This window comes from Muscardinus avellanarius (assembly GCF_963383645.1).
Source record: "Muscardinus avellanarius genome assembly, chromosome: 10".
In the NCBI taxonomy this organism is placed as follows: Eukaryota; Metazoa; Chordata; class Mammalia; order Rodentia; family Gliridae; genus Muscardinus; species Muscardinus avellanarius.
Window position 1 is genome coordinate 94,452,481 of NC_137796.1, and position 26,527 is coordinate 94,479,007.

The 26,527-nt window shown below is 50.0% G+C and overlaps 1 protein-coding gene across 2 annotated transcripts; it reads left to right on the forward strand.

Annotated features, from left to right (window-relative positions):
• Positions 1 to 1,180: 1,180 nt before the first annotated feature.
• On the forward strand, positions 1,181 to 26,493 carry ERN2 (endoplasmic reticulum to nucleus signaling 2; the record flags this gene model as incomplete). 2 transcript variants are annotated; one of them, XM_080702677.1, is made up of 22 exons in its annotated part: positions 1,181 to 1,261; positions 3,943 to 4,048; positions 4,397 to 4,430; positions 5,977 to 6,049; positions 6,590 to 6,662; positions 6,834 to 6,941; positions 7,262 to 7,363; positions 8,181 to 8,445; positions 10,137 to 10,215; positions 10,302 to 10,449; positions 10,566 to 10,687; positions 13,076 to 13,231; positions 13,486 to 13,642; positions 21,622 to 21,706; positions 21,885 to 22,074; positions 22,147 to 22,246; positions 22,337 to 22,536; positions 24,736 to 24,883; positions 24,963 to 25,087; positions 25,975 to 26,098; positions 26,174 to 26,241; positions 26,320 to 26,493. In XM_080702677.1, the coding sequence occupies 22 exons, from the start codon at positions 1,181 to 1,183 to the stop codon at positions 26,491 to 26,493; spliced, it is 2,718 nt and encodes a 905-aa protein (XP_080558803.1). The 2 variants fall into 2 exon arrangements, with proteins under 2 accessions (XP_080558803.1, XP_080558804.1); XM_080702678.1 differs by having other exon boundaries at positions 13,501 to 13,642.
• Between the last annotated feature and the right edge of the window lie 34 nt (positions 26,494 to 26,527).

Genomic DNA, 26,527 nt, shown 5'->3' on the forward strand with positions numbered 1-26,527 from the left:
TTCATCTATCATTTCTTTTTTTTTTTTTTCAGTACTAGGGATGGAACCCAGGGGCACTCTACCTCCGAGCTACACCCCCAGCCCTAATTTTATTCTTTATTTTGAAACAGGGTCTTACTGGGCTGAAAGGGGCCTCACTAAGTAGCTGAGGCTGTCCTAGAACTGCGATCCTCCTGTCTCAGCCTCCCAAATGCTGGGATTACAAGCGTGTGCCACCACGCCCGGCTATTATGTCTTATTTTGAAACAGGGGCTCACTAAGTTGCTGAGGGCCTCTCTGGGTTGCTGAGGCTGGCCATGAACCTGCAGATCCTCCTGTCTTAGCCTCCCAAGAACTGGGATTACAGGCCGGCACCACAGCGCCCAGCAAACAGGGATTTTTATACAAGGATGAAGGAGAGATGGTTGAGCTAAGATTTGAAAACAGAGTAAACACCACCTTCAGAGACTTCTACAGACCAGCTGTGGTGGCACACGCCTGTGATTCCAATATTTGAAAGGCTGAGATAGGAGGATTATGTATTCAAGGCCAGCCTCATCTCTTTCGTTCTCTTGGGTGTGGGGGGGGGGGGTACTGGGGATGGAATCCAGGGGCATTCTATCTCTGAGTGACACCACCAGCCCTATTTTTTTTTTTAATTCTTTATCTTGAAACAGGGTCTCACTGAGCTTGCAAAGGGCCTCACTAAGTAGCTGAGGCTGGCTTCAAACCTGAACGATCCTCCTGTCTCAGCCTCCCAAATGCTGGGATTACAAGCAAGCGCCACCACGCCCAGTTTAACAGGACTCTATTTCAAAAAAATAAATAAATAATAAAGGGCTGGGGAGTAGAACTCAGCAGTCGATTGCCTCTGGGGTCAACGCCCAGTACAGAGACAAACAGAGGACACACAATGGCGTTGTACTTAACGGGTAGAGACTTCTCCATAAATGGCCAGAGTTAGTAAAGTCCCTTTCCAGGAGAGTTCAGAGCGAGCCCCGGTAGGTGACAGGGTGGGAGAGACCGCAGCAAGGATCCAGGTGGCAGGCGGCGGGAGGAGGCGACTTGGACTAGGTTGCGCCCAAGACTGCGTCCCCAGCCGGCCCAGCCCGGGGCGGAGTCTCCTCCTGGGTCGGGTTGGGGGAGGGGGGGGCTGCGCGGTCCCTGGGATCCCGGAGGGACCTGGCACCGCTGTTTGGGGATGGCGAGCGCGGCCCGGGGGTCGCGGCCGTGGCCCCCGCTCGGGCTCCTGCTCCAGCTGGCGACACTGCTCGGGCCGCAGGTGAGAGCCGGGGCGGACGCGGAGCCGAGGAGGTCGTGCGCGGGGCAAGGGGCTGGGGCGCTGCGGAGAAGCAGCGCAATGGGGCGCGCCTCCTTTGGTCCTTAGAGCCCGGGTCGCCTCCAAGGGACCCCTGGGGGCCGGAGGTGAAAACCTCCCAAATGTAGGGGACTGTCACTCGCCTCTCCTAGCCAGGGAGAGGTGCCAGCGTGGACAGACGCAGGTAGCCGGAGCACCCCGCCTCGTCTGCAGCAGGGAGGGCGGGAAGCGGGCTTAGGCTGAAGGAGGGGAGGGGGCGGTCTGCCAATAAAGCCAAGCCTCTTACAATTTCTGGGGGATCCCCGGACCCCTTTAAAAAGACAATCGGCCAGCCGGGTGATTGTTGGCGCTGGCTTGTAATCCCAGCATTGGGGAGGCTGAGACAAGAGGATCGCCTATTGCGGCCAGCTTCAGCTACTTAATGAGGCCCTTTGCAACTCAGTGAGACCCTGTTTCAAAATAAAGAATAAAAAAATAGGGCTGGGGTGTAGTAGCTCAGAGGAAGAATGCCCCTGGGTTCCATGCCCAGTACCGGAAAAAAATAAAAATAAAAAAAAAAAGGCAAAGACAACCTAAGGATCTTCTGTTGAGAAAAGTGCCTATTCGCCCAGTTTTAGGGTCTCAGACATTTCATGACCACCACCCTCTCTTACCTATTACTGGACCTCAGGTTCAGAACCTCTGGGATTTGTGACCTGGACCTGGTTCAGCCATGCTCGCCCCAGAAGAGCAGTCCTGCCTCTCAGAAATGCAGCCAGAAGACACAAGCTGCCCAGCCCAGAATGGAATGGGGCACCTGAACCCCCAGCCCCACTCCGATTTTGGGTCCATCCATCGTTCTCTAATAATAACGGGAGCCCATTAGAGCCAGATTTGGTGTTCGCAGAAACGATCGAAATGAGAACCATCAGAAAATACGGAGTTTTTAAAAAGTGAAATCCTAGTGGTGGTGGTGCACGCCTGTAATCCCAGAACTTGGGAGGCTGAAACAGGAAGCTTGCTGGTTTGAGGCCAGCCTCAGCCTCAACTTGGTGAGACCCAATTTCAATATAAGGCTGAAGGTATATCTTGGAGGTAGAATATTTGCTCCTGGGTTCAATCCCACCAAAAAAAAAAAAAATTTTTGGCAGTTTGAAAATACATTTTTAAAACTATGATGGCCAAAGCCGGGCGTGGTGGCGCACGCTTGTAATCCCCGCACTTGGAAGGCTGAGACAGGAGGATCGCACAGGTTCAAAGCCAGCCTCAGCTACTTAGTGAAGCTCTCAGCAACTTAGTGAGGCCCTGTTTCCAAATAAAGTATAAAATAGGTCTGGGAGTGTATCCCAGAGGTAGAAAAGCCCCTGGACTCCACCCCCAGTACCACCAAAAAAAAAAAAAAATAATAATAATAATAATAATAATAATAATAATAATAATAATAAAAATAAAAAAAGAAAACTATGATGGCCAAACAAAACTTGGTGTGGTAGTCAGTCTGGGGTCTCTTCTCTAAGCCAGCCTCCCCTCTGCTATGTGTGGATAGCTAACTTATTATAATTACTATTATTATTATTATTATTTCCAGGGACTGAACCAACCCAGGAACCTTCTACCTCCAAGCTATATCCGCAGCCCTTTTTATTTTTTATCTTGAAAGAGTTGCTGGCAGTCTCTCTAAGTTCTCGAATCTCCAATCCTCCTCTCTCAGCCTCCCAAGTACTGGGGTTACCAGCATGCGCCACCATGCCCAGCTCAGTTAGATAAATCAAGCTTCAGGAAAGAGAGGGGCTAGAAGGTAGCTGGCCCCTCTCCACTGGACACCACTGGCTCAGACCCAAACCCAAGGGTCCAGAAGCAGGATGTGGCCTCTGCAGGGGTGCGGCTGGGCCACCCGGATGTTAGGGTTCCTGCTGTGAGCTCTGCCTCACCCTGTTTGCTCAAGGAGGGGTGAGCAGGTGAGTTAGCCCAGCGGGGGCCAGATGGAAGTTTCAGGACTCCCCCAGCCCCCACAGCTACCCCCAGCTGGGGTTCAGGGGGCCTGCGGGAGCCTGGCACTCAAAGCCGCTGGGCCGGTTTGGGGAGGCAGAAAGGTTTATTTCCAAAGAGGCAGGCATTGCGGCAAAGGAGAAAGAGACCAGGTCCTAGACTACACTCCCAGACCTATTTTACATTTTATTTGGAAATAGACTCTCACTAAATTGATGCGAGCCTCACTAAGTAGCTGAGGCTGGCTTCGAATCTGCGCGATCCTCCTGTCTCGGCCTCCCAAGCACTGGGATTACAAGCGTGCGCCACCACGCCCGGCTCTGTTTTTAATTTTTAATTTTGAAACAGGGTCTCAAAATTGTGTTGTGGAGGGTCTCGCTAAATTTTCCAAGGATCAAACCTGTGATCCTTGTATGCCACCATGCCCAGCTTGGAATTTAAACACAATGGGAGCCAAGCTCCCTGGAACTGTAACACACACACACACACACACACACACACACACACACACACACACACCCCACAGTATGACAGATGGAGATAACAGCTTCCCTGGGTCATCCTTTCTCCTCTCCTCTGTCCCCTCTGGGAGCGTGGAGTCATGGGCAGCCCTGTCTGGGGTAGGAGGACAGGTGGTCCCAGGTCCCTCAGGGGAGCCACCCCATCTCCCACCCCAGGGGCAGACCCTCAGGCCCGAGAGCCTCCTGCTCGTGTCCACCCTGGACGGAAGTCTCCACGCTCTGAGCAAGCAGACGGGGGACTTGAAGTGGACGCTGAAGGATGGTGAGTAAGCGGCTGCCATTTCTCTCCTCTCGGCCCCTCGTCTGGCAGCGCTCACGGTGGAGTGTCTCTTGGGAACTAAGAACCCAACAAACCAGGGTCTTAGCGTACCCTCCGCGCTTAGCAGCTGTGCTGCCTTGGGGACTTCGCCTCACCTCCTGAGCCTCGGTGCCTCTGAAGTGGGCAAAGGGAGGTGAGCCCCCTTGCAGGGTTCTGGGGAAGATGCCGTTGTGTTCCTGGTGACGCTGCGCAGGGTGTCTGTCGGTCCGCAGCAAGCCCTCAGTGAGCATGGGCCACGCTTGCCAGCGGGACTCCAAAAGGGACTCACACTCCCCGTCCCTGTCCCTACAGATCCCATCATCCAAGGACCGATGTACGTCACAGAGTGAGTGAACCTTTGAAGGAGGGGGAGGCTTGCAGCTGGGGGAGCCATAACTGTCTGGAAATTGGAGAGAGGGCACATCGGAAGAAGGGAAGAGAACAAGTCTGGATGTAATATACAGGGAGAGTTTGGAGCTTCAAGATGTTTCCTACTGCCAGGCATAGTGAGGGAGGCCTAGAATCCCAATACTTGGGAGCTTGAGACTGGAGGGTTGCAGTTTCAAGGCCAGCCTCTGCAGTTTAGGGAGACTCTCCGCAACTCAGTGAGACCCTGTTTCAAAATATAAATAAACAAGCCAAGTGTGGCGATATAGGCTTGTAATCCCCGCGCTTGGGAGGCTGAGACAGGAGGATGGCGCAGGTTCGAAGCCAGCCGCGCGCGCTGGCTTAGGAGACCCTGTTTCCAAATAAAAATGTAAAAATAGGTCTGGGAGTGTAGCCCGGAGATAGAAGGGCTTCCAGGAACCCCAGTACCACCAAAAAAAAAAAAAATATATATATATATATATACAAGCCAAGTGTGGCGATATAGGCTTGTAATCCCAGTACTTGGGAGGCTGAGACAGGAGGATGACAGGTTTGAGGACAGCCTCAGCAAATAGTGAGGCCTCCATCAATCTAGTGAAAATCTGTTTCAAAACAAAAATAAAATAGGGCTGGGGATGTAGCTCAGAGGTAGAATGCCCCTGGTTTCAATTCTTAATGCCACCAAAGATAAATAAATAAATAAGCTCAGAGGTAGAATGCCTCTTGGTTTCATTCCAGTACCAATAAAAAGGAGCTATTTTTAGCTAGGTATGGTGGTACATGCCCGTAACCCTAATACTTGGGAGGCTGGGACAGGAGAATCACAGGTTTGACACCAACCACAGCAAGTTAGTAAGAACTTCAGCAACTATTTCAAAATAAAAAATAAGCCAGGCATGGTGGTGCAAGTTTGTAATCCCAGTACTTGGGAGGCTGAGACAGGAGGATTGCAGGTTCACAGTCCTCCACAACGCAGTGAGACCCTGTTTCAAAATAAAGGCTGGGGTGTAGCTCAGAGGTAGAATTCCCCTGGGTTCAATCCCCAGTACCACAAAAAATAAAAATAAAAAATAAAACGGACTGGGGCTGTAGGTCAGAGGCAGAATACCCCTAGGTTCATTCCCCAATACCACAAAAATTAAAATAGAAATAATAAGCCGGGCGTGGTGGCGCACGCTTGTAATCCCCGCGCTTGGGAGGCAGAGACAAGAGGATCGCGCAGGTTCGAAGCCAGCCGCGCTGCCTTAAGAGACCCTGTTTCCAAATAAAAAGTATAAAATAAGTCTGGGAGTGTAGCCCAAAGGTAGAAAGGTTTCCAGGAACCCCAGTACCAATAATAATAATAATAATAATAATAATAATAATAATAATAATATATTTTTTATAAAGATGGGCTCCCATTAGCTGAGAAATTAGAGGGAATGGGAGCCTTCATGAAACCCTTTGGATGACCCCATGAACTCTTACTGACCTTCCTGAAAACCCTCTAAGTGACCCCATCTTCTCCATGTTCATCTCCACAGAACAGCCTTCCTCTCAGACCCAGCTGATGGCAGCCTGTACATCTTGGGGACCCAGAAACAACAGGGATTAATGGTGTGTTTCCTACAGTGCTCTGGGATGGCGAGGACCAGGCTTCCATCAGCCGGAGGACAGAGGGGTAGAGGGGGGGGCGGTCTTGCAGAGGACGTAAGTCTGGGCTCAGAGGATTGCAGGAAGACTGTCTCTCTATTAAAAGGTAGAGAGTGAGCCAATCATGGTGGCGCACAATTGTAATTCCAGTACTTGGGAGGCTGAGACAGGAGGATCACAGGTTCAAGGACAGCCTCAACAAGTAGTGAGACTTTCATCAATCTAGTGAGACACTGTTTCAAAACAAATAATAAAACAGGATTGGGGTATGTAGCTTAGAGCTTGTCCCTGAGTTCCATTCCCAGTACCACAAAAACAAAAAATTAACTAGGGCTGGAAGTAGAATGGCTCAGAGGTAGAATGTTCCTGGATTCAATCCCCAGTACCACAAAAAAAGAAAAAAAGGTTGCTATGGGTCAACCTTAGAAGGGTTGGCGGGGTGCAGTTAAGTGCCGTGCGTGTATTTCTGTTTCTACCGCCTCCTGGGCCTTTCCCTCACCTTAGAAACTGCCATTCACCATCCCGGAGCTGGTTCACTCCTCTCCCTGCCGCAGCTCCGATGGGGTCTTCTACACAGGTGAGGATCCCTCCAGCCTGTGGCGTCCAGGTCCGGCCGGCAGGGATGGGGACCTGGGTCACCAAAGACAGCGTGGGGCTGGAGCCACAAAGACAGCGTGGGGCTGGAGCCACAGGACAGGCGCCCTCTCCTGCGCCCTCTTGAAAGTTGGCTAACTTGCCTTCTCTGCAGGGCGGAAGCAGGATGCTTGGTTTGTGGTAGACCCCGAGTCAGGAGAGACCCAGACGACGCTGAGCACAGAGGGTCTCTCTACCCCTCATCTCTACATTGGCCGAACACGTGAGTCAGGCTCAATCTGTTCCCTAAGCTCAGGGCAGCACCCCTCTTTTTCTACCCAAGGCTGTCAGTTGGTATCCAAGTTGAATTCAAGCCAGTCCCTCTGTCAGTCATCAGCAAACATTTTGTTGAACACTAACCAAGGAGTTGGGGGTGCAGCAGTAGACAAAATGGTCCTGGTCTCTGCCATTGTGATGCTCATCAGAGCTGTGGGATGGGTGCTTTGGGAGCCCCCCCCCAAACACACAGGATAAAGCTGGGAGTGGAGGCGAGGGTAACATCACATGGGCATGTCTGGTAAGCTTGCTTCTGGGCGGCCCCAGAGTACACAGTCACCATGCACGACCCGAAGGCCCCGGCCCTGCGCTGGAACACCACCTACCGCCGCTACTCAGCCACCCCCATGGACAGATCACCTGGGAAATGTGAGTGCCACCTTCCTCCAGCCCCACCTTGAAGCCAGGTCCCCAACCCAGGGAGCCCTGAGTGGCATCCATGACCATGTACCACCCATCCTCTGACCTGCAGACCCCCTCACCTGCTGGATGACACACCCCTGGTAGATGACCCCAGCTCACCCGCCGTGGCCCCCAGGCTGAGCCACCCTCAGAGCCCTGAGCATGGCCTCAGCATGCCAACTTTTCCATATTCCAAATGACCCTAACCAGTTAGCCATGAGTGACTCCTCACATCCTAAGTGACCCTGAGCAACCCCCACACACCCTGAGCAATGCCCACACATCCTTGCTGACTCTTGAAGGTGACCACGAGTGACCTTTTCCTAAGTAGACCCCAGGTAACCCTGACCATCCCTGGATATTATTCCTGTCCTACCCAACTGCCCAAGGGACCTCACAGGTACCCCTAAGTAACCCCTAAATCCTGACTCAATCTTCATGCATGAGACCCCATGCAGATAATCCTGATGAACACAAGAGACCCCCGGGACCCTAGTGCACCCTTTCACACCCAGTGACTTTCAGGTGACCACACTCCTGCGGGCCACGCTGATGACCCACCCTGGGGGGACCTCAGTCTGACCATGTCTGACCACCCCACATCCTGAAGTACCTCTTGTCAGGTGACCCAGCAACTCACACAACCGAGTCATCTTTGGGTGACCCCATGAACTCTTACTGACCTTCCTAAAGGCCATCCGAGTGACCCTACTGGACCTCCACACACCCTCCGCCCCTCCACCCGGCTGCTCTCTGACATCTCCCCAGCCATCTTTCTTGGCAGACATGAGTCACCTGGCCTCCTGTGGGATGGGCTTGCTGCTCACCGTGGACCCAGGAAGCGGGACAGTGCTGTGGACACAGGACTTGGGCGTGCCCGTGATGGGTGTCTACACATGGCACCAGGATGGCCTGCACCAGCTGCCCCACCTCACGCTGGCTCGAGACACCCTGCATTTCCTTGCCCTCCGCTGGGGCCACATCCGGCTGCCTGCTTCAGGGCCCCAGGACACGGCCACCGACTTCTCTGCCTTGGACACCCAGCTTCTGTAGGTACCACACCTGGGATCCAGGGAGCGAGCTTCTGGAGTTACTGCAGCTCAGGCCCAGTGGCCAGACTTGATGTTCAGACATGACTCACCAGCATAGCTGAACCAGGCGCGAAAATACTGTAACCCCCTGCTGGGCGTGGTGGCGCACACTTGTAACCCTGGTACTTGGGAGGCAGAGACAGGAGGATCACAGGTTCATGGCCCGCCTCAGCTACTTAGTGAGGCCCTCCGCAACTTAGTGAGACCCTGTTTCAAAATAAAGAATAAAAAATAGGGCTGAGGGTGTAGCTCAGAGGTAGATTGCCCCTAGGTTCAGTCCATAGTACCACATAAAAACAATACTGTACCCCCGCAGAAAGTGGTGGTGCATGCCTATAATCTCAGTATTTGGGAGGCCGAAACAGGAGTATCACAGGTTTGAGGCCAGCCTTGGTAATTTATCAAGTTGCTTATCAAGCAATTTAGCAAGACTGTTTCAAAATAAAAATAAGCTGGGCATGGTGGCATCAACCTAGGGAGATACTGTTTCAAAATAAAAAATAAAATACTGCCGGGGATGTAGCTTGGAGGTAAAATGCCCCTGGGGTTAATCCCTCATACCACATAAAAACAAATAAATAAAAATAAAATAAAGCCAGGTGTGGTGGTGCACACTTGTAATCCCGGTACTCGGGAACCTGAGATAGGGATCGCAGGTTGGTGGCCAGCCTCGGCAACTTAGTGAGGCCCTCTGCAACACAGCAAGGCTGTTTCAAAATAAAGAATAATAATTTTTTAAAAAGAGAGTGCTGGGGGTATAGCTCAGAGGTAAAAATGCCTCTGGGTTCAATCCCTAGTACCACAAAAATAAATAAAATAAAGCCGGGGAGTAGCTTGGAAGTAGAACACCTCTAGGTTCAGTCCCCAGCACCATCAAACAAGCAAACTCTTGTGTTGGTCAACATTTCCACTACTGTATCCCAGTCAACCTGACCACGCCACTTAGAGGAAGAGAGATTTACTCACTCACGGTTTCCTTGGAGATTTGGGGTTTGGTCCATGTGAGTCCGGAAACCACGGCTCTCAGGACATGGTGGCGGGACGGAGGGAGGGAGAGAGCGCATAGGCTCTTCTCAATATCACAGAGGCTAGAAGGAAAAGAGTGAGCGAGCAAAGGAATGCAAAAACACAGCGCAATGCCACCCATGACATTACAACCCTCAGGATTTAGCTATATCAACCTTGAGCTCAATACACAAACTCTTCAGGGGGCATCCTATCTAACCACGGAATAGCCCACAAACACTTACTGGTTTTCAAGATTCTATGGGTCAGCCTGGTGGCTTTTCTGATCCCTATAGTCAGCTGGTGACTTGATAGAGCCAACAATCTAAGATGGATTCACTCACCCATTGGTGAAATATTTCACCAAGATGTCCAATAGCATGGTTTGTGTCTACTCCATAGGGTCTCTGATGCCTTCTAAGAGACCGAGTGTCCTCGCGCGTGGTCTCACGGCTACGTGGTTCCAAAGAACGCCACCAGGGGCAGCGCCCAGTGTACCTGCATTTTTTAAGCCTTTGCTAGCACCTCATTGGCTAATGCAAGTCACGTGGCCAAGTTCAGAGTCAATCTGGATGGGTCCAGTAGTAGCTGAAACTACCCACCAACATTGACTCACCTTTCTCTTTTTTTCTCTCCCCCTTTAGGACGACGCTCTATGTAGGAAAAGATGAAGCTGGCTTCTACGTCTCCAGAGCACTGGTCCACACGGGGGTGGCCTTGGTGGTGCGACGGGGTCTCTGAGTGGGCTGGGGAGGGGATGGAGCAGGAGAGGCCCTCCCTTACTCCTGGCTCCCCACCTTCTGCTGCAGCCTCGAGGACTGACCCTGGCCTCCGTGGATGGCCCCACCACAGAGGAGGTGACGCTCCAAGTCTCAGGGGAGCGAGAGGGCTCACCCAGCACCGCTGTCAGATACCCCTCCGGCAGTGTGGCCGTCCCCAGCCAGTGGCTGCTCATTGGTGAGCTTCCTGGCTCCAGTTTGGAGCAGATGAAGATAAAGGACCTGACAGCCCAATTTCTGAGTTGGGAGGCTGAGGCTATCTTCAACCCTATGGCTTTTGTGCCTGTCCCTTAGGGCACCATGAGCCACCTCCAGTCTTGCATACCACCATGCTGAGGGTCCATCCCACCCCGGGGAATGGGGCTGCTGAGACAAGACCCCCAGTGAGCATCCATGCCCCGGCTCTCTTCTTGGAGGTCAGTGCTAGAAGGTTCGAGGGGATGGGGGGGCAGAAGATGGGTGGACAGCCTATGGATCTATCTCTTCCTCAAGCTTCTAGAAGTAACCTTTAATGGAGGATCAGTTGACCTTACACAACTTCTGAGAAGGCAAACTTTTTTGGTTTTGGTTTTATTTTAGTGGTACTGGGGATTGAGCCCAGGGGCAATCTACCTCCAAGTAATATCCCAGCCCTTTTAATTTTTTGTTTTGAAACAGGATCTCACTAGGTTGCAAAGAGTCTCACTAAGTTCTTTTTTTTTTCTTTTTTTTTTTTTTTTTTTGGTGGTACTGGGGTTCCTGGAAGCCCTTCTACCTCTGGGTTACACTCCTATTTTTTATTTTTATTTTTATTTGGAAACAGGGTCTCTTAAACCAGCAAGGCTGGCTTCGAACCAGTGTGATCCTCCTGTCTCCGCCTCCCAAGCGCAGGGATTACAAGTGTGCGCCACCACGCCTGGCTTCTCACTAAGTTCTTAAGGCTGGCTCTTGAACCTGCAACCCTCCTGTTTCAGCCTCCCCATGACCTGGGATTACAGGCATGTACCACCATGCTCGGTTTACTGAGAAGACAACCTTTTTGTTTTTATTGCTAGAAATGTTAGAAATGTCAAGGAGAGCTGGGCATGATGACACACTCCAGACCTATCAAACTCAGAATCTCTGGAGGTAGATATATGTACATCTAGTAACATAATTATCGGTATTTTGTTTTGTTTTGTTTTGAGGTACTAAAGATGGAACTCAGGGGCATTCTACCTCCAAACTGCACCCCCAGCCCTATTTTTTTTAATTCTTTTTATTTTTTGTTTTTATTTATTTATTTTTTTTTTTTGCAGGTCTGGAGATGGAACCCAGAGGCATTTGACCTCCAAGCTATACCCCCTACCCTATTTTTCATTCTTTACTTTGAAACAGGGTCTCACTAAGTTGCGAAGGGCCTCACTAAGTAGCTGAGACTGTCTGTGAACCATGATCCTCTGGTCTCATCCTCCTGAAAGCTGGGATTACAAGCATGTGCCACCATGCCTGGCTTATTCTTTTTATTTTGAAACCAGGTCTCACTGAGTTGCAAAGGGCCTCTCTAAGTAGGTGAGGCTGTCCATGAACCACGATCCTCCAGTCTCAGTCTCCTGAACGCTGGGATTACAAGCATGCACCACCAAGCCCAACTTATCTGTATTTTTTAATTATATTTGTGTGTGTATGTGTGACACTTGGACTGAACTCAGGGGCATTCTTTCTCAACTACACCCCCAATCCTTTTGATACATATATATTGGGGGGGGGGTCTGGGGGTGGAACCCAGGGGCATTCTACCTCTGAGCTACACCCCCTGCCCTATTTTTTATTCTTTATTTTGAAACAGGGTCTCGCTGAGTTGCAAAGGGCCTCATTAAGTAGCTGAGGCTGTCCTTGAAATGTGATCCTCTGGTCTCAGCCTCCCTAATGCTGGGATTACAAGTATGCACCACCATGCTCGGCTTGATGTGTGTGTGTGTGTGTGTGTGTGTGTGTGTGTGTGTGTGCATGTGTGTGTGTGTGTGGTGCTGGGGATGAAACCCAGGGACATTCTACCTTCAAGCTACACCCCCAGCCCTATTTTTTATATTTATTTATTTATTTTGGTGGTACTGGGGTACCTGGAAACCCTTCTACCTCTGGGATACACTCCCAGACCTATTTTATATTTTTTTATTTGGAAACAGGGTCTCTTAAGCCAGGGAGGCTGGCTTCGAACCTGCGCGATCCTCTTGTCTCCACCTCCCAAGCTTGGGGATTACAAGGGTGCGCCACCGCGCCTGGCTTATTCTTTATTTTGAAACAAGGTCTCACTGAGTTGCAAAGGACCTCACTAAGTAGTAGCTGAGGCTGTCTACAAATTGCAATCCTCCTGTTTCAGCCTCCCAAATGTTGGGATTGCAAGTGTGCGCCACCATGCCTGGCCTTGGTTTTTTATTTTGAAACAGGGTCTTACTGAGTTGCTCAGGTCCTTGCTATGTTGTGGAGGCTAGTCTCAAACCTGTAATCTTCCTGTCTCAGCCTCCCACATAGTGGGCTTGCACGCATGTGCCACCATGCTAAGCTCACCAAAAAAAAAAAAAAAAAAAAATCTGTATTTTAAATGATCTCCAAAGAGATTCTGGTCATCTGCTAGGTTTGGCCACCCACTCTTCTGGGTCCTGGGCACCATGATGTTTCAGCACCATGGAGAGGGTCATGGTTCCCAACATACACAGACACTGTCCCTTCAGCTCAGCCCCGCCCTGGTCTGGATGATGAAGTACAGATAGGGTTCCACAGTGGGAGTAAGTGCCAAGAGTAAAAGTTTTGTTTTGTTTTGTTTTGTTTTTATTTGTCCCTAGCTCCTGAGCCTGTATGGGGAGGAACCTCGCAACCCAGACCTGCATCCTCGAAAGAAAAGTCCAGGCTTTTATCCAACGCTGGGACTCCAAGACCTGCTGGCAGCCAGCCTCACTGCCGTCCTCCTGGGAGGCTGGATTCTCTTCCTGATGAGGCAGGTAAGCCCATTGTCCTGACCTTACTCCAACTCAGGGTCTTCCTAGAGGGGAGTGTACTCCTCTCCAAGACTGCTCAGCAGCTCCTCCCTCGCCCCATCCAGCTGGGCCTCCTGCCTCCCTCCCAACAGCATCCCTACCCCTGCTGCTGTGCTCTGGAAGTTCATGCTCACCTGCAACGCTGTCCCAGGCACAGGTGCAGGGCCCATCACTGGGCAGCTGGGTCTGAGCTCTCTTGCACCCTCTTGTGTCCATAGCAGCCGGCAGAGAAGCAGCAGCAGATGCCCCCGGTGCCCGCAGGCCCCCCCAACATCTCTCAGGATGCTCAGACACAGCTTTCAGGGGCCACCCCCCTAGGCCAGGAGGAGATTCAAAGTCCCTCAGAGCAAATCCATCCGTCTGGTGATTCTGAAGGTGAGTGTGAATGAGGAAGACGGGTAGAGTCAGGAACAGAGAAAGGGAACTGGCAGATTTACTTTAAAGCCAGTTTGTTAGAAGCCATAATGGTGGGGTGGTTAAGCATAAATAAGACAGTAAGAGGATGGTTTTGGGTTTTTTGTTTTTTTGTTTTTTGTTTTTGTTTTTGGTGGTACTGGGGTTCCTGGAAGCCCTTCTACCTCCGGGCTACACTCCCAGACCTATTTTATATTTTTTTATTTGGAAACAGGGTCTCTCTTAATCCAGCGAGGCTGGCTCCGAACCAGCGCGATCTTCCTCTCTCTGCCTTCCAAGAGCGAGGATTACAAGTGTGCGCCACCACGCCCAGCGTAAGAGGGTGTTTTGAAGCTGAGCATGGTGGCACATGCCTAGAATCCCAGGAGTTAAGAGGCTGAGACAAGAGAATCATAGGTTTGAGGCCAGCCTCTAGGTTCCTGAGGCAGGAGCCTCAGGAACCTAGAGAAACCCTGTTTCAAATTTAAAAAGGCTTTGGGCCTAGCTCAGAGGTAGAATAGCCCTGAGTTCAATCCTCAGTACCAAAAAAAGATAAAAAAGAGGGGTTTTTTTTTTTTTTTTTTTTTTTTTGGTGGTGGTACTGCGGTTCCTGGAAGCCCTTCTACCTCCGAGCTTCACTCCCAGACCTATTTTATATTTTTGAAACAGGGTCTCATAAGCCAGTGCGGCTGGCTTCGAGCCTGCGCGATCCTCACTTTGACCTTGAGTGATCCTCCTGTCTCCGCCTCCCAAGCCCGGGGATTACAAGCGTGCACCACCATGCCTGGCTAAAAAAGAGGGTGTTTTGAGGACTATATCATTGCTACTAATTTCAAGGAGTCTAGATATAGGCAGAACTGGGTATGGATCAAACTGGACTATCTGTTGATATCAATGAGTGGCAATTACACTGAGCCCGAGTTTCCTCATCTGTCAAATGGGAATAATAAGGCCCACCTCATTATAGCTCCTTTCTGTGAGAGGTTACTATCATTATTAACATTAACTTGTACCTAGGTGATATTGCTGATTTTGACATGAATATATGTCATATGTCAAAATAATATCATAGTTGGTAACAATAATAGTAAATCATGTAAGCATGATTGTTACTTTTTTTTTTTTTTTTTTTGGTGGTACTGGGGGTGGAACCCAGGGGCTTTCTACTTCCGGGCTATACTCCCAGACCTATTTTATACTTTATTTGGAAACAGGGTCTCACTAAGTTGCTTAGAGCCTCACTAAGTAGCTGAGGCTAGCTTAGAACCTGTGTGATCCTCCTGTCTCAGCCTCCCAAGCCCTGGGATTATAAGCATGTGCTATGATTGTTACTTTTTAAACATTTCTCTCACCAGGTGTTGGTGGCACATGCCTGTAATCCCAGCAATTGGGAATATGAGATAGGAGGATCACAGGTTCAAAGCCAGCCTCTGCAATTTAGCAAAATCTTGTCTCAAAATAATAAATGAAAAAGGGTTGGGGGCGTAGCTCAGAGGTGGAACACCCTATGGTTTAATCTGCGGTACCAAAAACAAAACAATGACAAAAAAAATTCCTCTTATTTTTTCTCCTTTCTATCAACAACTAGGAGTCTGAGACAGGAGGATCGCAGGCTCAAAGCCAGCCTCAGCAGCTTAGTGAGGCTCTCAGCAACTTAGTGAGATCCTGTTTCCAAATAAAATATAAAATAGGTCTGGAGGTGTAGCCCAGAGGTAGAAGCCCCTGGATTTTATCCCCAGTACCGCAATAAAGAGAGAGAGAGAAAAAAAAAAAAAAAAGAATCCCATGGTATGCAACACTCCTGGTGGCTTTGCACACGAGTTTGTCCTCTCCTCTGCCTCTGGGCGGTGCAGCTACCTCGGTCTCTTTGTGAACCAGGCTGGCACGTTCTGGTCCTGCTCAACCCACTTCCTCCGGCCTCAGCCCTGCCTGCTATCAACTGACTCCAGCTAAAGTCTCCCCAAGCTTTGCTGGGTCCTGCAGTGCTGACCCCGTGTTCACCCATGTGCTCCTCTTCCTCGGGCCTCTGCTGAGGGACAGGGTGAGCGTGCATGCATGCATGTGTGTGTTCATGCATGAGTGACTGAGGATCAAAGCCAGGGCCTTGCACATGCAAAGCACATGCTGTAAGCCAGGCGTGGTGGTGCACACTTGTAATCCCCACGCTTGGGAGGCAGAGACAGGAGGATCGCGCAGGTTCGAAGCCAGCTGCGTGTGCTGGCTTAGGAGACCCTGTTTCCAAATAAAAATGTAAAAATAGGTCTGGGAATGTAGCCCAGAGGTAGAAGGGCTTCCAGGAACCCCAGTACCACCAAAAAAAAAAAAAAAATCCTGGGTGTATTCATGTCGAGTCACCCCTCCGTGCCAGCCTAGTATGGAGCTGTATTTCTATTCTCTGTATTTCTATCTTTCTAATAAACTTCTTTAAATTTTTTTTATTTATTTTTTATTGGTGCACTGTATTCATACATCATAGTGGGATACAAACTTTTGTAGACATACATACACACATCGCCCAGTCAGCCCCCACCCGATCCCCACCCCATTCTCTCCCCATCCCTCCCTCCCATGCTTGGCTTAGTGGTTGACATCTAGTATTATAGCAATTTATCCAAACTTAAAAATGATAATCTCACATAACAGTTTCATTTGTCTGATACCAAGCTTTTGATGACTTAAAGATAACATTTCAATATTTCTTTTTGCTTTCTTTCTTACCAGAGAATATTTTTTTTCTATTTTTTTAGGTGAAACTATCATATATTTATATATTTATTTTTCAGAAAAAAAAATCTATCCTAATATGGAAAATGGACTCTAGATACCCAAAACGATCTTGAAAAAGAACAAAGCTAGAAGATATATATTTTCTGATTTCAAACCATATAAAGCTACAATAATTGAAACAGTGTAGTACTATTCTAAAGGCAGATATATAAACCATTGGAGTTAAATAAAAGCCTAGAGCTAAATTCTTCCCTATATTGTCAAGTTATTTTTGACAAAGTTTCCACAAACATTTGGTGGTGGAAATAATAATCTTTTAACTAAATATTGTTGAAAAATGATAATTACATGGAAAAGAATAAAGTTGGGCCCTTACCTAATCCCATATACAAATATTAACTCAAAATAGATAAAAGACCTAAATATAAATCTTAAGACTATAAACTTTTAGGAGAAAATCTGGGTCATAAAACCTCACAACATTGAAATTGGCAGTGATTTATTGGATATGATTTCAATGGCACAGGCAACAGAAGAGTATACAAACTCCCTAAAAAATAAAAAAAATATTGTATATCCAAGGACAATGTAAACAGAGTTAACAGTTACTAATAGAATGGGATAAAATATTTCCAAATGCTATATCTGAAGGTATATTAATATTCCAACTAGAAATCCTAAAAATTAACAACAATAAAGGCAAACAATACCATTTAGAGATAGGTAAAAGACTAACATAAATAATGAATCTCCACAGATAACCAATCTTAGTTGTCTGTTGGATGGAAAATCTTTTTTCTCTGGTTCTGGTGTGTATTACCTATTTCTTCTTTTTAGTTAATCTCTTTGAGTATTTTCTCTAGTGCTGGTTTTGAAGACATAAATTCCTTCAGTTTCTGTTTGTCATGGAAGCTTCTTATTTCTCCATCTAATTTGATAGAAAGTTTTGCTGGGTAGAAAATTTTTGGCTGGAAGTTGTTTTCTTTCAGAGTTTGGAATATGTTACTCCAAGCCCTTCTGGCTCTCATGACTTGGTTTGGGAAGTCTGGAGTGATTCTAATTGGTTTGCCTCTGAATGTCACTTGGCCCTTTGTTTTTGCTGCTTTTAAGATTCTCTGCTTGGCTTCCACATTGGTCATTTTGACAATTATGTGGCGTGGGGATCCTCTTCTCCGATCCTGTCTAAAGGGAGTTCTATAAGTTTCCTGGATCTGTGTATCAGCCTCTTGCTCTATGTTTGGAAAATTTTCTGCTATTACTTCCTTGAAGAGATTGTTGATCCTTTTGGTTTCACTTTCTTTTCCCTCCTCTATTCCAATTATTCTTAGGTTAGCTCTCTTAAAATGGGCCCATATTTCTTCAATATCAGATTCCTGCTATCGGATATTTTTTTCCTAGATTAGAAACTATGCATTTATTTTTGGAATTATCATCTTCTAAGAGCGAGATTCTGTTCTCCATGTGGTCTAATCGGTTGTTTGTGCTTTGAATTGAGGCCTTTACTTCATTAATTGCATCCTTTATCTCTTTTTGGCTCTCTCTGAGTTCTTTTCGAAGCACCTCTATTATTTCTACAGTTATTTTCCTGATTTGATCTTCTAGAAATCTCTGATTTTCTATTTTATCGGGTTCTGATATTGTGGGGTTGTGGGCATTCATTGCTCCAGTATTATTCCTCTTTCCCATGATTTAGGAAGTTTGTGCCTTCTCTGGGTTCTTCCCTTGGGTCACTATGACTTCACTTAAGGTGTTCTGGATCTCCAGTCTGTAGTATCTCAGACCCCACTACTCCTTTACTGGGTTGTATCACAGAGTCTCCGACCCAGAGAGTTGATAGAGGCTGCCTTAGACTGTGGGGGGTGCCAGGTTGCACATTCTACTATGGTGTGATATCTCTGCCACCGCCCCTCCCCCACTGGGTCAAGTCCCAGGGAGTACAGTACTGGGATTTCTCCTCTGTGGCCCGCAATTTGACTCACTGTTCTTGAGTACGCAGATGTAGCTGTACTGGATTCGGTGAATTCTCTTCTGCTGCCGCCGGTGGCAATATGGCGCCGCTGCTACGCCCTCAGCCGTGAGGCTGGCGTATTTCTTCTTGGTTTTGATTTCCACTCTGAATCCCTGCAGCATGTGCTGAGCTCAGCGACTGGGAGCTTTAGATTTTACCTGCGGCGAGAAATCCTACCTGGCTGTTCCGCAGCGGCTCACCTCGGCTTGCTGTGGCCGTCCGGTGAAGTCGCCGCCGCCGCCGGCAGTATGGCACTGCTGCCGCGGTCTCGGGTGTGAGGCCGGTGTATCTCCTCTGTGGCTCTGAGCTCTGTTCTCAGTCCGCTTTCTCTCTGGAGCCTGGTGGTTTTTTTGTTTCTCTGGTGATGGTGTTTTCTGGCTATGAAAGGCACTGATTTTGTGGTAATGGAGATTAGTTGTTAGCGGGGCTCTTAAGCCCCGCTTTTCTCAGTCGCCATCTCCTTTAAATCTTAAAAAAAAAAAAAAAAGCACATGCTGTACCACGGAACTGTGCCCCAGCCCAGGGGCAGCTATTGTGTAGGGCTCCACAGCGGAGCTGCCTGAGCCCTGAGGTGTGGCCGTTCCTGTCATTTTACTGGCTCAGGTTTGGTCCAAGTAATAATAACCCCGCTGCACCCCAAAACTCTCATCTCCCCGGACCTTCTGACTCTGAAGCAGACCTACTTTCTGTAGACAACCCAGATTCCATGGTTACCCCGGGCGGTTCCTGTCCAGGGCACTGAAGTTCCTCCTGCTACTCTCCTTCCATTTCCCCTTCCTCCCCTAGCGCACAGGACCCCAGCCAGCCAGGTGGTGGGATTCTTTCCCAGAGTCCCCTCGGCATCCACCTAAGTCAGTAGGCAACAGTGATACTGAAGATAGTAACAAGGAGGGAAAACAAAGGAGCCTACATCACGACCTGGCTCAGCCGAGACACCTTGCCATGTACAGTACCAGAGATTTTCATCCACTGAGCTAGGGGAAGGGCCTGTGACAGTGAGGGTCACTTTCAGAGCCCAAGAAAATAAAACAGATTAACACAGAGAAATCTGATGCCTTTCTTACTAAACTTTTAAGACTGTACACTTCCTCTGTAATTTAAGAAGGTCTTTCTATTTCCTTTGTTTTCCTTTGGGCTAAGGGCAAGTATAGTAGCTGTTCTAATCAGTTTAAAAATACTAATTTAAAGCTGGGTTGGTAGTGCACGTGTAATCCCAGCCTTCGTGAGGCTGAGACCAGAGGATCGCGGTTTGCGGACAGCCTCAGCTACTTAAAACTTAGTGAGGCTCTCTACAATTTAGTGAGACCCTGTTTCAAAATAAAGAATAAAAAATAGGGCAGGGGCTGTAGCTTGGAGGTTGAATACCCCTGGGTTCCATTCCCAGACTCGAAAAAAAAAAAACAATTTTTTTTTTTTGTGTGTGTGTGTGTGGTACTGGGGTTCCTGGAAGCCCTTCTACCTCTGGGCTACACTCCCAGACCTATTTTATATTTTTTTATTTGGAAACAGGGTCTCTTAAACCATCGAGGCTGGCTCCGAACCAGCGCGATCCTCCTGTCTCCACCTCCCAAGCTTGGGGATTACAAGCGTGCGCCACCACGCCCGGCGTAAAACAACCTAATTTAAATCAGGCATGGTGGCACACGCTTCTAATCCCAGTACTTGGGAGGCTGAGACAAGAGGATCACAGGTTTGTGGCCAGCCTCAGCAACTTAGTAAGATCTTGTTTTAAAATAAAAAATAAAACAGGGCTGGGGTTATAGCTCAGAGGTAGAACGCCCCTGGGTTCCATCCTCAGTATCGCAAAAATAAATAAATAAATAATAAATATAAATATGAAAATATAGTTTTACTTTTTTGGTACTGGGGATTGAATCCAGGGGTGTTCTAAGTCCAAGCTACACTCCAGGCTTATTTTATTTTATTTTTTCTTTTAAAACAGGGTCTCTTGCTAGGGGCATAGTTCAGAGGTAGAATGTCCCTGGATTCAATCTCTAGCACTAACTCCCCCCAAAAAAACAAGACAAATAAACAAAAATAGGAAAGGCAGGGCCACAATAAGATGGAGACCCCAGCAGCCTCAAATGAGAGGTACAGAAAAGGCCTGGAAGGGTGACCTTTACCTGGAGTCAAAAGAGCAGGGCTTATTCAACAGATTTCCAAGCAATTCTGACCCTACTCTCGTGCGTGCCAGAGAGACAGCGTGGGTAACGTGCTTCCGGGAAGGCCCTGAACACTCACACTCCTGAGAATCCAGCATATACCAATTTAGGTGACTGCCCGAGTCCTGCGGATGAGATGTGAATGGATGTTTAATCATCCTGAAGCAGGGCCTGGTGCTTTTCTTGCGGATTCCTAACACTGATTTTCATTGGCTTTTCCATGTTTCTTCGAGACGATTGTAGAGACAGGCAGGCAGCTGTTCCTAAGTAGAACACGGTCTCGGGACCCCTGCACCATGCGGCTCCAGGGGTGCCATATACATTTAGCTGTGTGAATCCTGCCTCTTGGAGCTGAGCAGGACACAGCCTGCCCAGATGTGATGGGTCTGAATGAGAGTCCCTCGCAGGCTACTCAGAGATGGAGCAGTAATGATCTGAACCTACAGATCCCATCTTAATGAGAAGCCAAGGCCTTCTTAGGGCTCCTCGCCACCCAGCACTAACTCGGGGTGGCATAGCAGCGCAGTGCCCTCTGCCTCCCGCTCCAGCCTTTTCTGTAACTCCGCTCACCCTCCTCCTGCTCCCAGCTGCCAAAATCCACCTTCCTGCTTGAAACTGGTCCAACCTCAATGGAAAGGATTCAGTTACAACTGCCGGAGGTGGGGATAATGAGATAAAATAAGACAAAGAAACCAGAGCAGAAGATGCCAAAAAAAAGGGGGGGGGGTGATACAGCACACACCACCCTGCGCCCTCTTTCCTTACATTCATTCAAACTTCACATCAATCCAGCGTGGGATCATGAACATTGGCCCTGCTTTCTGGATGAGGTCACTAAAGGCGCAGGGGTTAATTAACTTGCCTCCCTACACGCAGAGAGAGCGGCAGCTGCAGGCACTGGGGCTGTAACCCTAGCACCCAGGTCCTTGCTGTCACCCACGGTATCAGGCTGAGCAGGTGAAAAGATGGTGGGCGGGAGAGAGGATGCCTGGCCCTGGCAAAGGTGTGGATGGAAAGGTGGACAGAGGAGCTGCATCCTGAGTCCCTGCCCTCCTCTTCCCCAGCGGAGCCGCTCACCGTAGTGGGGAAGATTTCCTTCAACCCCAAGGACGTGCTGGGACGCGGGGCAGGTGGGACTTTCGTTTTCCGGTGAGTGGTAGCTGGAGCCAGGCTGCAGACATGGCTCTTACGAAGCTTTGGCCACTGTCCCTTGTAGAGTCCTTCTTTCAGACTCTCCAAGGCCGACAGGTGGACCCCTGCGCTCACCAGTCCCTGGCCTTTCTTTGATCTGCTCTCTCTGAACCCCTCGCCCCGCCGCACTTGGCAGGGGACAGTTTGAGGGGCGTGCAGTGGCCGTCAAGCGGCTCCTCCGAGAGTGCTTCAGCCTGGTCCGGCGGGAGGTCCAGCTGCTGCAGGAATCTGACCGGCACCCCAACGTGCTCCGCTACTTCTGCACCGAGAGGGGACCCCAGTTCCATTACATCGCCCTGGAGCTCTGCCGCGCCTCCTTGCAGGAGGTGAGCTCGAGGCGGGGGAGGCCAGGGAGGCCTGAGCTGGGTGGTAACACTTTGCCTCTCCCTGTGGCTCAGTATGTGGAGAACCCTGACCAGGACCGCTGGGGCCTGGAGCCAGAGATGGTGCTGCAGCAGCTGACGTCGGGCCTGGCCCACCTGCATTCCTTACACATAGGTACCTGCAGGCCCTTGCCTCCTGTCCCCATCCTCGACACCCTGTATGCCCCCATCAGCAATCGGCGCCCTCTCTGCCCCTCTCCTATAGTGCACCGAGACTTGAAGCCCGGCAACATTCTCATCGCAGGGCCTGACAGCCAGGGCCAAGGCAGGGTGGTCCTCTCCGACTTCGGCCTCTGCAAGAAGCTGCCTGCGGGCCGCTGCAGCTTCAGCCTCCAATCGGGCATCCCCGGCACAGAGGGCTGGATGGCCCCCGAGCTCCTGCAGCTCCTGCCCCCAGACAGCCCTGTGAGTCTAGCCACCTGCCCTGTATTCCTTCTGGGTGAGGCTCCACATCATTTGCTGGTGTTGGGGGGCATTCCCCTCCAAGACTCTGTTCTTCATCTGTACAGGTGGGGATAATCTGATAATCTCCCTTCTCCTGTAGGGCAGGGGTTCTCTGCTGTTTTGCTGCTGGAGGTCATTAGACAATGTCTGTAGGTGTTTTGGGTCATTTGACCTGAAGGGAAGTGCTTTTGGCATCTTGGGGGGAGGCCCGGGATACTGTTGCTACTGTACAGGTCAGCCCCCACACACACAATCGTCTGGTCCATGTCAGTAGTGCCAAGGGTTGAGATACCTTGAGTTAAAAAACCAAAAAACAATACAAACCATGATTCACAATAGCCGGGGAACTAAGAAAAATATATACATATCAATGCCCAGATTCCACACCCAGTAATCCTGACATAATTACCTGGGGGTAGGGCCTCAGGCGATTTTAAGTGGAGCTGGGATCTAGAGCCACTGATGGTGGGCGCGGTGGCACACCTTTGTAATTCCAGTTCTTGGGAGGCTGAGACCGGAGGAGTGCACAGGTTCAAAGCCAGCCTCAGCTAAAATGAGCTAATCCAGTTGAGTCACTGAACAGCACAGGACCCCAGTTAAAGATTTTGGAGTCAGTGTCCAGATGGAGATTGAAACCATGGCACAGCCACTCCCACTACTAAAGGCAAGAGAAAGCTCCAGAGCTGGGCTTGGGGGCGCACACCTGTAATCCTAACACTTGGGAGATTGAGAGGAGAGTCATAGGTTCAAAGCCAGCCTCAGCAATTTAACTTAGCAAGATAGCTTCCAAATAAAAAATATAATCTGTGTGAGGGTATAGCCTGAAGGTAGAATGCTCCTGGATTTAATCTCTAGTGCCAAAAACAAAACAAAACAAACAACAGAAAGAAGAAAGTCAAGGAAAGAAAAAAAGAAAGAGGATGGGTGTGGTGACGCATGCTTGTAATCCTTGCACTTGGAGAGAGACAGGAGGATCGAACAGGTTCGAAGCCAGCCTCTCTCTGGCTTAAGAGACCCTGTTTCCAGATAAAAATATAAAATAGGTCTGGGAAGAAGGGCTCCATCCCCAGTACCGCCAGAAGAGAGAGAGGAGAGAGAGAGAGAGAGAGAGAGAGAGGGAGGGAGGGAGGGAGGGAGGGAGAGAGAGAGAGAGAGAGAGAGAGAGAGAGAGAGAGAGAGAGAGAGAGGAAGGGAATGCATGCTGCCAAGTGGTGGCCTAGCTGGAGATCCCAGTTTTTATTTTTTATTTATTTATTTTTTGGGGGACCTGGGGATGGAACCCAGGGGCATTCAACCTCTGGGCTACACCCCCCACCCTATATTTTATGTATTTTGAAACTGGGTCTAAATTGTGGAGGGCCTCACTAAGTAGCTGAGGCTCTTTGCAAACTGCAATCCTCCAGTCTCAGCTTCCCGAATGCTGGGATTACAAGCATGCGCCATTACGCCCGATCCAGCTTTTCTTTTTGTTGTCTGTTTAAGTAGTAGCCAGCAGGGCATGGTGGCACATGCCTGTAATCCCAATACTTGGGAAACTGAGATAGGAGGATTGAAGATTTTAAGTCATCTGCAGCAACTTAGTGAAGCCTCTGCAACATAGTGAGACCCTGTTTCCAAATAAGATACAAAATTGGGCTGAGGGTTTAGCTCAGAGGTAAAATGCCTCTGGGTTCAATCCTCAGTGCCAACACACACACACACACACACACACACACACAAAAGTGGCAACTATTTTAATGTTGGAGAAATCCATATAAAAAAAACCTAGATTTCTGGATTCTCTTGTAAAAGCTCTGCCACCCTGGCAGAGTCCCTGGTGATCAGCAGCAGGAGCTGAGGACCAGCTGCCCTGTGGCCAGGCCTGCCCCAGGTCTCTAGTCCTCACCATGGCCTGCTGCCTCCTGCTGGCCCCTTCACTCTTCTGCTACTGTGTGCGCCCTGCAGGAAGGCAGCTGGAACCCGGGACCAGAAGCTCAGCAGGGTAGAGGTGTGGGATGAAGGCAATGGACCGCTTCAGCAGTGTAGAGGGGAGGGGGTCTAGATCCAAGAGATGGTGCCCAGGAGCATCCTTGAGTTCTCATCTGCACTAACCTCCTGATCAGCCCAGGAGGGAATTTAGCCAGGCCTGCCTCTTCCTCACGCCCATCTCTCTGCCCCCAGACTACCGCTGTGGACATCTTCTCTGCGGGCTGCGTGTTCTATTACGTGCTTTCTGGTGGCAGCCACCCCTTCGGAGAGAACCTGTATCGCCAGGCCAACATCCTGGCAGGGGCCCCCTGTCTGGTTTACCTGGAAGAAGAGGCCCATGGTGAGATGGGGGGCCAGCAGAAAGTGAAGAATGGTGTGAGGCCCGCAGGCCTGACCCATCCTCCCCTTCTACCCTGCAGACAAGGTGCTTGCCCGGGACCTGGTGGAAGCCATGCTGAGCGCACCGCAGGCCCGGCCCTCTGCTCTGCAGGTGCTGGCCCACCCCCTCTTTTGGAGCAGAGCCAAGCAGCTTCAATTCTTCCAGGTCAGAGAGAAATTTTGGGAAAGGCCCCTCAAAGTTCTAGGTTTGGGTCCTGGACAACAAGAAAAAGGAAGTCAGGCTGGGCTGGTGGTACATGCCTGTAACTCCAGTACTTGGGAGGCAGAGACAAGAAGATCATGGGTTAGTAAGACCCTGTTTCAAAATAAAAAATAAAATAAGGCTGGGGGTGAGACTCAGAGGTAGAACACTCTGAGTTCAATCTCCAGTACTAAAAAAAAGAAAGATTAAAGGAGCCAGATGTGGTGGCACATGCCTGTAATCCTAGTTCTTGGGAGCTGAAACAGGAGGATCATAAGTTCCAGGACAGTCTCAGCAAGAAGTAAGACTCATCAGCCTAACAAGACCCTGCTTCAAAATTAAAAAAAATAAAATAGGGCTAGTAGTGAAGCGTGGAGGTAAGATGCCCCAGGGTTCAATCCCCAGTGCCACACACACACACACACACACACACACACACACACACAAATAAATATAAACGGCCACCAGTTCCAGGCAGCCCGGCTCCTCCCCTGAACCAGGAGTCTGGACTCGTCTTCTCCATCTTGGCAGCCCAGGGCCCACTCCACTCCACTCCAGCTTTCCTGCCCTGGCTGCCCCTGGAGTATGCTCACTCCTTCCTGCCCGAGTTGTCAGCTCATTGCTAGGGCCACATTCAGATTGCCCTTGTTTGTGTGACGCTGAGCGAGCCTCTGAGCCTGCTGGCTCATCTGTGGGATGGAGACAGTAGTGCCTGCCTCCCAGGCTGGCGGTCCATCTGGGGGCGGCCCAGGCCACCATCCTGCTCATCCCAACCCAAGAGGCGTTTGCTGCTGTGCACCCCTACGCCACACAGCACGCACTCAGGCTCAGGAGCACTGTGGGTCATATAGGACGTCAGTGACTGGCTGGAGAGGGAGCCCGAGCAGGGGCCCCTGGCGACTGCACTGGAGGCCGGGGGCTGCAAGGTGGTCCGGGACAACTGGCACAAGCACATCTCCATGCCGCTGCAGACAGGTAGAGGCCCCTGGGTGGCCCTGGGAGCGGAGGAGCCCACCCGGACACGTCTGCAGCCCATTTCTCTGTCCACAGATCTGAGACGGTTCCGGTCGTACAAGGGGACCTCAGTGCGAGACTTGCTCCGCGCCATGAGGAACAAGGTGCGTTCTGGGGCCGGGGGCCTGCATCCTGGGAAGGCCTGCTGCAGCTGAGCCGGGCTCCCTGCTCTCCCACCGCAGAAGCACCACTACAGGGAGCTGCCGGCCGAGGTACAGCAGGCGCTGGGCCAGGTCCCCGACGGCTTCGTGCAGTACTTCACACACCGCTTCCCCCGGCTGCTCCTGCACACCCACCGTGCCCTGCAGGGGTGTGCCTCCGAAAGCCTCTTCCGACCCTACTACCTGCCAGCCTGAGGCCAGGGAACCACCCCAGGGGCCTCAGGAGTGA